Here is a 14,516-nt window from a genome sequence, read left to right as displayed (position 1 = left end):
TTCTCCGAAGACTCAGGGCACCTTACAAGCTTAGCAGTAGCTTTCATTCTATGTATATGCCTGCTTATTAGGGCTTTCACACACACCCCAAGCGGCATTATTACAAAGTCAGCTTAATTGCCCCCAACAATCTGGGTCCTCATTTTACCTACCTCGGAAGGATGGAAGGCTGAGTCAACCTTGAGCCTGGTGGGACTCGAACCTGCACTAATTGCAGGCAGCTGGTGTTACTTAAGGAGGCATCAGCCCACTGCTCCACCAAGGCCACTATGCCTATGTAAAAGATATTTTCATAAGAAATAATAGCTTGTTTCTCTTTTTTCCTTTTAGGTATTCATGAAGAATATCAGCTCCCATATTATGACCTTGTGCCCTCTGACCCGTCCATTGAAGAAATGCGAAAAGTTGTATGTGAACAGAAACTACGACCTAACATTCCCAACTGGTGGCAGAGTTATGAGGTACAGTTGATCTTGAAAACTAAAAAGCATGCCATAAAGCATCATTCTTAATATAGTATTTGTCATATTAGCTAGAGGGGAACGGAAAGCTTCAGCAAATTGTTGGCACAAAATCTTGGTAGCAGTTGGATAAAGAACTTGAGATATCAACTCATTCTCTCTTTACTGTATTTACGGTACCTCAGTACTGTATGTACTGAAGTATTTTATTCTGGCTTTTTGAATAAGGTCTGTGCGATCTATAGGTTAATCCATACATACAAAAAGTATTTTCTGCTAAATATATTTAAATTCTGGCTTTGATTATAGTTCTAGCCAGCCTGTTAAAAATGGACTTAAGTTATACATTGCAATAAGCTAAGGTTTGCATAATTGTGGCATTTTGAATAACACACATTGGATTCACACATCACACATTTCAAGCCAAACCAAGCAGCCCACATTATAGCCAGACATGGTATTTAAACACAACCATTTTTTCAAATTTTCTTTATTTGTTTGTAGAAAGATATAAATAAATCGTCTACATGCAGAAGACAAAACTCAAGTGCAGATTTCAAATTTAGAGTGTTAAAAAGAAGTTGGATTGGTTGGCTCTGGGTTGGTTTTCATGTAATATAAAAGAAACCCCCCCCCAAAATTATAGCATATTTAACAAACCAGTTTTTAAAAACAGCTTTGAGTTCTGTGGAAATGCAGTTAGTGACAAAAATTGTTTTTTTCATGATTGTGGAAGACAAATCTTTGCTTCTTTTAAGAGGCAATTCAATTAAGAGGCAGGTATATACATAGAATGAAGGCTATTGCTAAGCTTGTAAGCCGCCCTGAGTCTTCGGAGAAGGGCGGGATATAAATGGAATTTTAAAAAAAACTGAATTTTATTTTGACCAGATTTTTTTAAAAAATCCTATTAAAAAACTTAAGTTGCCACTGCAGTTTTAAATGCATACTAGCAAAAAAAAATAAGCACAAAGTAGCATCATAAGCAACCCATTCTTCATAGATTTGTTTTAAAAAAATGGATTTGATCTACTGAAAAGAGATTTCTCCTGATGTCATTCTTCCCATGTTCCCAGGCTTTGCGAATTATGGGGAAAATGATGCGAGAGTGCTGGTATGCCAATGGAGCAGCACGGCTAACAGCCTTACGCATCAAGAAAACTCTCTCTCAACTCAGTATCCAGGAAGATGTGAAAATTTAGACTCCAAGCCCCATCTTGAGGAAAGTGCACAAAAAGCTGCCATACAAGAATTGATGTGGTCAAGAAGGCCTACCTCGTCTTTGTATTCAGCCTGCTGCTATCAACTGGACAGCTTGGCCTGCAGGTGGCCAGGTGAGGAGGATCAACATTAGAGACTTCACTCATTTCCTCATTTAAGGGTGGAACGCATCTGTTTTGAATTCCCTTTTGAGAAGCATTCTGAGGGACTTGTATAGGAGAACATCAGTCACAATATAACATTGTTTCTCTTATGGAAATCCCTGTAAATTTGAGTTATGTGCTGATTAAGGAAAGCCTTATGGCTTGGGAGAAGAAGATATTTTCTTGTGGATTAAAAAGTGTGGCAAGGGGAAGGTTCCGAGGACTGACACGTACACACAGGCACCTTATGTGCACTTTGTCTGGCCATATAGTGGCCCTTTTCTAGCTCAACAGATCCTAAGCCAGAACTACAGAGCGTGCATGTGCAAAGGTATGTGTCCCTTTGCCCTGTAGATGTGTATTGTGTCTCCTTGTGCTCCTGTGCATGTTGAAAATGTAGTGTGTCCTTTTGTGAAGTGCAGGTGCTAATTCCCTATTTCTCACTAGCTGATAATTAGCTGTCTTCTTACAGAGTAGGGTTCTGCCCTGCTAAATAGTAGACTTTTGGGGGGCACTGTACAAGTGGTTCCACTGCCATTCTTACCCTCTTTTTTTAAAAAGCAGGGAAAATACTTTTGATTGTGCGCGTTTGTTTTTTAGTTTAAAATTCTCCCATAATGGGTAGCAATGATTAGCAAGCAGAAAGAATTGTGGAAGAATTAGGTATCTGCTGAAATTGGTGCTTTCCTAGTTAAAGAAAGGCAAACAAAATTGAACATGTAGGATCATTGCCCTTCCATTTCTCAAGGTGCCTTTGGCAGAACAACTCCGGTGTTTTACATTTCTCTACCGAATGAAATGGCTATGGAGAAATATGCACTCAAGAGACTTCCTGGCAACATTTGTCCTTTCAAGGAACAATGACTGCAAAATAAAGCTGATGTGTGTGTGCGTGTGTGTGTACGTGCGTTTATGTGTAGATAGATAGATAGATAAATATAATATGATCTCCCTTATTCTGGAAGCTACTTTGTGTCACTTGGGCATGGGGTGGGGTGGGGTGGGGTAGGGTAGGGTAGGGAAGGATTGGGAATGGATTAACTGCATGCATTTTGTTTGAATTAAATGATCAGGGCATCGTAGGACTGATTAGGCTGTCACATCATTTTGTGGGGGGAACAGCCTGAGATTGTATTGTGATGCAAATAATGCATTAGAAACTCCATTATGTATAGGTTGGGTGTTTGATAGATAACTCCTGAAGCCATAACTTTTAACTGGAGTGGTTTGATTAATTTTTTTAATTCTTATTTTAATTGAGGGGCTGGATTTTAACTTTTTTTTACTATTGTTTATAAAATAGATAATTACCTCTCATTTGTTTATAAAGAAATCACTGCAAAAAAAAAAGAAAAAAACTGAGAAATGCACACAGCTCAATTTTACACTGGAAATGTTTCTATACAAACCATGAGCCCTTGACTACTAAGAGGAGGAGTTATCCCTTCTTGGACGGGGGATTTTATAAGAATATAAAATATTCTGTATTTGTTGTTTGTCAAAATAGGCATGTGTCTTTCCTTCCCTCTCCCTTAACCTTTCTTGTGTCTTTGATTGTATTATATACATTGCAGAGTTGCATTGTGTATTGGAGTCAATTTGACATGTTCCTTTAGGTCTGTAACAAGTTGTAGCTTCCCTTAATGCTGTATTTTGAAAATCTCAGGCGCTTTTGTTTGTAGGCATATGTGGGATTTGTGCTTCTGATTGTAAAACTTGCCTTTTTCTGTTATTTTGGTCTGATCATTTCTGAGCCAGAGACCACCACAAAACTCTAGCAAAGGGACACCATTTACTAAAAATCTTCCTTGCATTTCTGATCTAAAGTAAAATGCACCTTGAAATTTATGTTAATCATATATTTTCATAAATAAATGGCATCTATGATTGCTGGAATTGGACTTGAGAACAACGTATCACGAAGATTTACACTTGGAGCTCAGGTAATGGAAATGTTCATGTATATAATTTCACTGTCAAATCCACCTGCAATTAAAAAGAGCCATTTGTTTTTCATAGATAAGTTGAAGATTTTAAGTGATAGACATGAAATTAATGAGGCTAAAAAGTGTGTACTTCCCTTAAACATATTTGTTTCCCAAGTGGTAAATAATTTTGCCAAAGCGTGTGTCCTATTTGTACTGCATACTTCTTGACATTTTATTCCTAGATCTACGTCTTAGAGGAAGAGAAACCTGTTTCGCATAAAGTCAATTTAAATTGGAGTAGAATTCCCCCAATTATGCCTTATGGTAATTTGCTACAAATATTACATCAGTTGTTTCCTTCTCAGAATAAATCAGTTCTAGTTCTGCATGAAAGGCTATTTATTTAATAGTGCTTGTAATCTGCTCGAATCCCATAAGGAACTGGGTTATGTACAATATCGAAACAAAAAAAAAAACCCAACCTATAACAATAGCTAAATTCAAATACTTATCAATAACAAAAAATAACTACAGAGAACAGAAATAAAAAGATAAGACGGTCATCCAGATCAAAAGTGCACTGAAATAAAATAGCTTTAACCTGTTTACAGAATTGCACTAGGTGGGGATTGCATGTACTTTTGCAGAGAGAAAATACCCTGAGTTGGAGTATATTGTAAACCTCACAAAGGAACTGAATTTTCACAGACCCTTTCTTGATGACTAAACCAGTGAGCAGATTCACTGGTACAATACTGCTTGTATGTGTCCCACCGTGTGCCATTTAGGGCTCCATGGCCAGCACTTTGAATTGGGCCCAGAAGCTTACCATCTACCTATGCAGGATCTTTAATATAGGTGTTATTCTGGCTAGATGGGGCTATCTTGCCAATAATCTTATTGCCACATTTTGTATCAGGTACAGCTTCCAGATTGTCTTCAAAGGCAGCTCATAATACACATTGCAGTAGTCAAGTAGTAATAAATATATGAGTTATTGAAGACAGGGCATCCTGTTCCATATAGGATTGTAAATAGTGCAAAGCCACCTGACCACAGTTTCCACCAGCCATTTAAGAAGGAATTGTGAATCCGCATGGATCACAAATTGACAACCACATCCTTCTGGGGGAGATAATCCAGTCCAGAGTGGTCTGCTGACCATTATCAACTCTTTCTTACAGAATTTGATGTGAGCTTACTCCATCCAAACCTCATAGATGCTGATTCAAAACTTCTATAGGCTCGTAAAGTATAATTGAACATTGGTGTCCTTAGGGTTCAAAGAAGACATTATGTTTTATAGTTCATCTGTGGACAGAGATGGTTCTGCAGTCCAGTCTAGCAAGTGTGGGTGTTATTCTCTCATGCTGTCCACAGTTTTTATCAGTTTTCAATGGCACCTTATCTTCAAAGCTGGTGAAGACTCTACAGGGCTTGCCAGCATGTTCTGTCATTAGTTGTGGCTTCTAGTTCCCATGGTTGGCTGTCACCCTGGCCTGGGGTTTCTTTCACAGTGTCTTTGTAGAGCTTGCATGGTTGACATTGAGGTCTGTTCCCAGACCCCAGTAGAGCAATTGGCAAGGCATACAGCTGTCGTCCATGCTGAGGACATATTCCCCATCTCCTCTGATAATCAGGCACTCAGTGCTGGTGGACTCCGTGTAATCCAGAACCTCCAGATTGGAGACTGTCTTGCCAATGAATGCCAAGGACTGATTGGAGAACTCACATGTGAAATTTCTCCAGTTTGATGTATCTTCGATAGAGTCCAGGACTCACATTTATATAAGGGGGATGGGCTAACCACGGCTCTGTAGACTTTTTGCTTCATGGAGATATGGATGCTATATTGATTGAGCATTCTAGCACACAGCCTCCCCAGTGCTTCACTATCCATGCTGATCCTGGAGTCAATTTCTTTCTCCAAAGAACCATCACTCAAGATGACACTTCCAAAGTATTTGAAGCTGCTTACATTTGTCAGCTTAGCTTGAGCCAGCAATTTTTTTTAATTCCATTTATATCCCGCCCTTCTCCGAAGACTCAGGGCAGCTTACAAACTTAGCAGTTTCTAAGCCACCAGTTTCCTATAGATTTTAAACAACATGTAGCCCTGAGGGATACCACACTGAAGCTTCATGGATTCAGGTGCATTTCCCCCAAATCGTTGACAGACCACACTCTCAGGTAGGAGCAGAACTACTGTAAAATGGTGCCTCAAACTCTGTAAGGACGACACCATGGTATTCTTGGTGGCAACGTACATTGCTTAGTTCTGATAAAACCAAGAGGAGCATCTCCCATCTGCATCTGAAAGAAGATTATCTATCGGGAAAACCAGTGCCATTTCTGTCCCATAACCAGGTGTGGATCCTGATGAAAAGAGTCCAGATAATTTGCTTCCTCTAGGTTCTTCTCTAGCTAATTATTCACTACTCAACACCCTTTCCTAAGAAGGGTAGATTACGTATAGGGCAAACTTTATCAAGCACAGCTGAATCCAGGTTTTTCTTCTTCAGTTACCCGCTTCAAAGCAGGCAGCATGAGCTGCTCTCTCAAGCATAAATAACCTCTCGATTCCAGCTGATCGCACCCTATTTAGCCACCCAAAGGAGTCAGTACAGACATGAATCCAACATAATGGTTGGTGATCAGACTACAGAGGATTTTATCTGCTTCCTTGGATTCCACAAACTCAAAATAACCCTGATCATATCTGGTGGCACCCCTGGCTGCAAAACAGGCTGTGCCCTCCTAGCATCCATCCAGAGAGGACAGGAGCCATTTTATTTATAAAGAAACCCTCAATCTAGCAGAACTGGACTCTTGAGCATTTATTTATTTTTTTTGCATTATCATGACAAACTAAAAATGACCAAAGAGTTGTTTTTAAATGGAAAACAGGAAAATTTGCCTGATTTCAGACTATAGGCATATTCAAAAAAGGGCCTTCAAATTGCATCGTTTTAATAAAAGTGGAGTTGGATACTTATTTAAGACATTTTTTTGATGTGCCTATATCACACCAATGATGTGATAGTTAATTACTGCAGTTGGAATTTTTGACTAAGAGGAGAAAATATCCTGTTTACTGTGATAACAATAGTGTTAATGTTTCTAACCATTCCTTCATAGTTACTTAAAAAAATAACTAGTAGCAGATTCCATTGCTAATCCTAACCAGTAACTGTCATGGTACATTGAGCTTTTTTTCATGAAATTTTAGTTCACTGGCCAAATAACCCAGCCATGGGGTTACAAATAGCAGGATAGAATTCCAATGTTGAATTTCATTTGGGGAACATCAGCCAGCTTTATCAGAACAGACATCAAAGAGTCTTGATATGAAATTTCCCAGTAGAAAACTGCACTTGCAATGCCCTTAAATCTTTCCCAAAACTTAATGGTATGACACAGTTGGGGGTTACACCGGCTTCAGAATAGATCATTCTTGGTACTATTGTCTCTTCTGTCTTGTCCCAAAAGTTGATTCCTTCTTGACCTTTATATTTGTTTCAGGTTTTATATGTTTTATTAGAGGAAGACTGTAAAATAGCCACTTAGACACTTTATCTCCTCAGTATGCAAATGTAAATAGATGTAATATAGGAAAGAGATCTTTTGTTTTAATATAAGAATGAGGCTGTCAAATTTTTGGTTGTACATTATTAAAAGTTTGTTTTTATTCACATAAACTCTTATGACTTTTTATGTTTCAGTTTGTTCTGACTTATCTATACTGTACTTTATATACTTGAAATTTAATATTAGCTAAGAGAATGAAAAGATATATACATAACAATAAGTCAAAGATAATTGAGCTACATGAAGCTATGTTTCTAATAATTGTATAAAAGATTACTATAGGAAAAAATTACATTGTCGACATTGGAACTGTCCTATGGGAATAAAGCAAATGTTAGTGCTTGAATTGGATCAATTTCACAATACTGGTAATAGCAATAGCACTTAGACATATACCGCTTCACAGTGCTTTACATCCTTCTCTAAGTAGTTTACAGAGTCAACATATTACACCCAATAATCTGGGTCCTCATTTCACCAACCTCGGAAGAATGGAAGGCTGAGTCAAACTTGAGCCAGTGAGACTCGAATTGCTGAACTGCTGGCAGTCGGCAGTCAGCAGAAGTAGTCTGCAGTACTGCATTCTAACCACTGTGCCACCTTGGTAATCCTCAATGTATGACCACAACTGGGATTAAAATTTCCATTGCTAAGCAAGGTGGTTGTAAGTGAGTCAGGTCAGATTTTGCAACATTTTTGCCACAATTGTTAAACGGATCAGTGCAGTTGTTAAGTGAATTGTGATCATTAAACAAATTGGCTTCCACTATTGACTTTGCATGTTGGAAGGTGGCTGGGAAGGTTGCAAATGGTGATGCCATGATCGTGGGATGCAGGAATTGTGATAAGTACATGCTGGTTGCCAAGCACCCAAATTTTAATCATGTGACTATGGGGATGTTATGATGATTTTAAGTATGAGGCCTGATTGTAAGTCACTTTTTTCACTGCCGTTGTAACTTCGAACAGTCACTAGATGAATAGTTGTAAGTTCAGGGCTACCTATATACTATAATGGAGTTCTTGCGCTTCAGGATTATTAAATATGTGAAAGAACTTCTAGAGAAGTTCTGACATTGCCCAGTGTACCAGAAATGTGAGAGAGTGAAAAGTTCAAGGTACCTGGCCTTCCTGTTCTTTTTGTTTTGGTGCAACGCATTCATTCTGTATAAATGCTTGGTAACAAGGGCCACTGATCTCAGTAGAATTTACTTACATGTAAGCATGAATAGAATTCCAGTGTTAATGAAGTTCTGCTTAATGGATATCTCACAAGTTTGGGAATTTGTTTTCTGAGTGATACTTTAATCTTGCCCTAAAAAAAAATCTTCCCAGAACATGATGGTTGTGCCCTGTATAGTTATGGGATTCGCCAACTAATAATGCCCTCTGGTTTTCCCTGGAAAGCTAGAAAGATGCTGAACATTTATCATGGGTTAATATAATATGCATTATTTTTCAAAATATTCTTTTGAGAATTTTTGATTTACTCTTTGTCCATTTAAGAGACAAAAAATGGAGAAAGATTGTTAGATATTGATCTACTGACCTGAAGAAGCTTCTTGGATGAGAAGCGAAATGTCTTAAAAGAAAAACAAGAAAGTCCAGTTTCCTCTTGAAAAGCACCTTTGGGACAACCATGACCTGGATGACTGAGAATTTCCATAGACATATTGATCTACAGATTATGAATCTATGTCAGGTCCAACAATCTAGAAAAGAATTCCCAGCAAGAACATCCTAGAATGTATTTAAAACAGCTCATAAAGGGAATAATACAATGAGAAAATTATCACAGCTGGGACTTCCGGTTTGCACCATGGCGATGCAACCAAAGAAAAGTGGGGCTCCGCTTCCCATGGCTGATTTTTGTCCTGTCAGGGGGCCCTAAATGAGCCTAAAGTTGCCCCAGGGAGGCAATAAAGATGGAGGTGACTCTTGTAGATCACAGAAAGACGGCAATCGATCCATTTGATCTGAGTAAAGCCTTCCAAACCAGCAGGGGAAAGGCTAGCTGCATTTCTGTGGCTAGCCCAAGCCACCAACAATCGAACAAAGAAAAGCACCTACCATCATTCTAAACAACGTGCATGGAACTGGGTGATAATATTAAGCCTTTCTTTACTATTTCGATATCTGACTCCCTGGATAAGACAAACTCCCATAAAGGAAGAAATCCCTAAGTGTAAGAAGGAAGGGGATTTTTGCCCACCCTTCCAGAGAAACAAAAGCGGTGGGTCAATCTTTTGGGGGGGACAAAAACAAAGAAGAATATAATACCAAAGTGGAAGTATTATAAAGACAGAGCATTGATAAACTGCAGAATTGAGAAAATTGTTAAGGGTGTTCTCTCTGGAAAGAATATTGGGGTGAAATTCAAGAAACTTTAAAGTGGAAATAATTGTTTGCTTTAAGTGTTGGAAAATGGACATCTGAGGACATCTAGTGATGGCATAGAGGTAGAGCACTAAGCTTGTTATGGCTAGAGTGGACTTGGCACAATGCCCAGACACAGATAAACACCTAGCTTCTTTGATCTTCAGACAAGGTTCTAGTTCAACAGAGAACAGCTGGCAATGGAGAAAAATATTTTGGGCTATTCTCTGCTTGGTGGAAGTTATAACTCTTTTGAAATTTGCTGACTATCTTGGATTACAAACATCGACTGAACTTTAACTTAACTTTCTGCCTCTTGGTTATTTTTTACTGGGGGGAGACCAAGGGATTGATTGTAAGGTGGTTGGACATTGTGGATTACAGGCATTGGTTGACTGATCATTTTTTGATTCCTCAACAGAAGAGTTGTGACAAAATACCCTTTTTTGGTGGTGGACCTATATTTTGGAACTTACTGGATCACAAAGGCTACAAAGACTATAAAAATTACTGTGTTTCCCTGAAAGTAAGACACTGTCTTACCTTTTGGGGGGCTCTGAAGTAAGCACAGTGTTTTACTTTCAGGGAGGGCTTACTTTTTGCTGGTACTGGCACCAGTAGGCCGCGAGCACGTGGGGGTGGGGCAGGGCCTGTGCATGGAATGAAGAAGCAACGTGGTGGCGCTAGCATGGGGGTGGACCAGTTGCTTCCCTCCCCCTGCCAGACACCTGCCGAAGCCACGCAGGGTAAGGTTGCTGCGCCCGCCCCCACCCGGATGCCCTCGCCTCCCCCGAGTGTTTTTTTACTAACTTGCCTTTCAGCTGCATTCCGTTTCTCCGTTCGCTTCTCAGCCTTTGCCACGTGTTTGTGGGACTTGGTAAAAAATAAAAAGTTCCATCAGACTTTCTAACTTCTCACGAGATCTCAAGACGCTCAATTGTGAAGTTGGAATTGACCGATTGACTTTGTTTTCCCAAAAAAAAACCCTCCTTTGTTTCCTTGCACGCGGCAGTAGTGCAGTAGATCATGAAGGAGAAACGGCACTGGGTTCAGAGTCAAGTAAGGAAGGAAAGGCAATTTCTGGGGGGAGTGAGGATTTTTTTTCCCTTACCTGCCCCACCCCCTTCATGGATTACTGCCTTGTCGTGGCGAAGGGGCTTGCGTAATTCAATGAAGCTATGAGCTATGCCGTGCAGGGCCACCCAAGACGGACAGGTCATAGCAGAGAGTTCTGACAAAACGTGATCCACTGGAGAAGGAAATGGCAAACCACTCCAGTATCTTTGCCATGAAAACCCTATGGACAGTATCAAAAGGCAAAACGATATGACGCGGGAAGATGAGCCCCTCAGGTTGGAAGGCGTCCAATATGCTACTGGGGAAGAGCAGAGGGCTAGTACTAGTAGCGCCAGAAAGAATGAAGCGACTGGGCCAAAGCCGAAAGGACGCTCAGCTGTGGATGTGTCTGGTGGTGAAAGGAAAGTCCGATGCTGTAAAGATTTTTTCTCCATAGGAACCTGGAATGTAAGATCCATGAATCAAGGCAAGCTGGACGTGGTGAAACAAGAGATGACAAGACTGAACATCGACATCTTAGGTATCAGCGAACTAAAATGGACAGGAATGGGTGAATTTAATTCAGATGACCATCAGGTATACTACTGCGGGCAAGAATCCCTCAGAAGAAATGGAGTAGCCTTCATAGTCAATAAAAGAATAGGAAAAGCAATACTGGGATACAATCCTCAAAATGACAGAATGATCTCAGTTCGAATCCAAGGCAAACCATTCAATATCACAGTAGTCCAAGTCTATGCCCCAACCACCGGTGCTGAAGAGGATGAAATTGACCGGTTCTATGAAGCCCTACAGCACCTTATAGAACTAACACCAAAAAATGATGTCCTTATCATCATGGGGGATTGGAATGCTAAAGTAGGAAGCCAAAAGATAACCGGAATAACAGGCAAGTTTGGCCTTGGAGTACAAAATGAAGCAGGGCACAGGCTGATAGAATTTTGTCAAGAGAATACGATGGTCATAGCAAATACTCTTTTCCAACAACCCAAAAGACGGCTCGATACATGGACATCACCAGACGGTCAACACAGAAATCAGATTGACTATATGCTCTGCAGCCAAAGATGGAGAAGCTCTATACAGTCAGTAAAAACAAGACCAGGAGCTGACTGTGGCTCAGACCATGAGCTTCTTGTTGCAAAGTTTAGGCTTAAACTGAAGAAAGTAGGGAAAAGCACCAGGCCAGTCAGATATGAATTAAATCATATCCCTGTTGAATATACAGTAGAGGTGACAAATAGATTTAAGGAATTAGATCTGATAGACAGGGTGCCTGAAGAACTATGGACAGAGGTTCGCAACATTGTACAAGAGGTAGCAACTAAAACCATCCCAAAGAAAAAGAAATGCAAGAAAGCAAAATGGCTGTCTGAGGAAGCTTTGCAAATAGCTGAGGAAAGGAGGGAAGCAAAAGGCAAGGGAGAAAAAGAAAGGTACACCCAATTGAATGCAGAATTCCAGAGAATAGCTAGAAGAGATAAGAATGCCTTCTTAAATGAACAGTGCAAAGAAATAGAAGAAAACAATAGAATAGGGAGGACCAGAGATTTTTCAAGAAAATTGGAGAGATGAAGGGAAAGTTTCATGCAAAAATGGGCATGATAAAGGACCAAAATGGCAGTGACCTAACAGAGGCAGAAGAGATTAAGAAGAGATGGCAAAATTACACAGAAGAACTATACAAGAATGAGCTTAACGTCCCTGATAATCACAATGAGGTGGTCACTGACCTCGAGCCAGACATCCTAGAATGTGAAGTGAAGTGGGCCTTAGAAAAGCTGAGCAACAACAAAGCTAGTGGAGGTGACAGTATTCCAGCTGAGCTATTCAAAATCTTAAAAGACGATGCAATAAAAGTGCTACACTCAATTTGCCAGCAAATTTGGAAAACTCAACAGTGGCCACAGGATTGGAAAAGATCAGTTTACATTCCAATTCCAAAGAAAGGCAGTGCCAAAGAATGTTCAAACTATCGCACCATTGCACTCATTTCTCATGCTAGTAAAGTTATGCTTAAAATCCTACAAGCTAGACTCCAGCAGTATGTGGATCGAGAACTACCAGAAGTACAGGCAGGATTTCGAAGAGGCAGAGGAACTAGAGATCAAATTGCCAACATACGCTGGATCATGGAGAAAGCTAGAGAGTTCCAGAAAAACATCTACTTCTGCTTCATTGACTATGCTAAAGCCTTTGATTGTGTGGATCATAACAAACTGTGGCAAGTTCTTAAAGAGATGGGAGTACCAGAACATCTTATTTGTCTCTTGAGAAACCTATATGTGGGCCAAGAAGCAACAGTGAGAACTGGACACGGAACCACTGATTGGTTCCAAATTGGGAAAGGAGTCCGGCAAGGCTGTATACTGTCGCCTTGCCTATTTAACTTATATGCAGAGCACATCATGAGAAAGGCAGGGCTAGATGAATCAAAAGTTGGAATTAAGATTGCTGGAAGAAACATCAACAACCTAAGATATGCAGATGATACCACTCTAATGCCAGAAAGTGAAGAGGAACTGAAGAGTCTCTTGTTGCGAGTGAAGAAGGAGAGTGCAAAAGTTGGGTTGAAACTAAACATTAAGAAAACCAAGATCATGGCATCCGGCCCTCTCAATTCCTGGCAAATAGATGGGGAAGAAATGGAGGTAGTGACAGATTTTATTTTCCTGGGCTCCAAGATCATTGCAGATGGGGACTGTAGTCAAGAAATTAAAAGACGCTTGCTCCTAGGGAGGAAAGCCATGGCAAATCTAGACAGCACACTAAAAAGCAGAGACATCACCCTGTCAACAAAAGTGTGTATAGTCAAGGCTATGGTCTTCCCAGTTGTAATGTATGGCAGTGAAAGTTGGACCATAAGAAAGGCTGAGCGCAAAAGAATTGAGGCCTTTGAACTCTGGTGCTGGAGAAGACTCCTGCGAGTCCCTTGGACTGCAAGGCGATCAAACCGGTCAGTCCTAGAGGAGATCAACCCTGACTGCTCTTTAGAAGGCCAGATCCTGAAGCTAAAACTCAAATACTTTGGCCACCTAATGAGGAGGAAGGACTCACTGGAGAAGAGCCTAATGCTGGGAAAGATTGAGGGCAATAGAAGAAGGGGACGACAGAGAATGAGGTGGCTGGATGGAGTCACTGAAGCAGTAGGCGTGAGCTTAAATGAACTCCAGAAGATGGTGGAGGACAGGAAAGCCTGGAGGAACATTGTCCATAGGGTCGCGATGGGTCGGACACGACTTCGCAACTAACAACAACAACAACAACAACCTGCCCCACTTGTTCTGAGGTCGCTTTCCACTCAGCCGCATTGCTCTTGCCAATGGCCCGACCGCCCACTTCAGCACTCCTCGAGCCTCCGGTGCTCCACCTCCTGCTTTGGTGGCTCTGTAGGCAGAGCTGTGAAGTTGTCTTTGTCAGAGAACTTCACAGCTCTGCCTACAGAGCCACCCAAGCTGTAACTGAATGGGCAGGTGAGGGAGGAACCTGCCCCACTTGTTACACGGTCGCTTTCAGCCAAGCCACATTGCAGCAGCATTGGGCGCAATACACGAGGTGGCATACAGCCATTTGCCACCTCGTGTGTTGCGTCCAATGCCGCTGCCATGAGGCCATGGAACAAGCCGGCCGGAGGTAAGGAACCAGTATACCAGATTCCCCCCTCCCCCATCGGCTTCACCTCGTCACAGAGGCCGTCCGTGAAGGCCCTTAAGTAGGACTTA

At 40.8% G+C, this 14,516-nt stretch overlaps 1 protein-coding gene across 1 annotated transcript in view; it reads left to right on the top strand.

Moving 5' to 3' along the window:
- ACVR1B (activin A receptor type 1B) overlaps positions 1-2,799 on the top strand; it is a 44,065-nt gene extending 41,266 nt beyond the window's left edge. The window contains exons 8-9 of the mRNA XM_083351415.1: positions 331-461; positions 1,538-2,799. Of these exons, the coding sequence (XP_083207541.1) occupies positions 331-461; positions 1,538-1,663 (257 nt within the window). The 3' untranslated portion in view covers positions 1,664-2,799. The remainder of the gene's footprint in view (positions 1-330; positions 462-1,537) is intronic.
- The last annotated feature ends 11,717 nt before the right edge of the window (positions 2,800-14,516 follow it).

This window comes from Vipera ursinii (genome assembly GCF_947247035.1).
Source record: "Vipera ursinii genome assembly, chromosome: 2".
NCBI classification, from domain to species: Eukaryota; Metazoa; Chordata; class Lepidosauria; order Squamata; family Viperidae; genus Vipera; species Vipera ursinii.
This window is presented reverse-complemented; position numbering and strand designations above follow the sequence as displayed.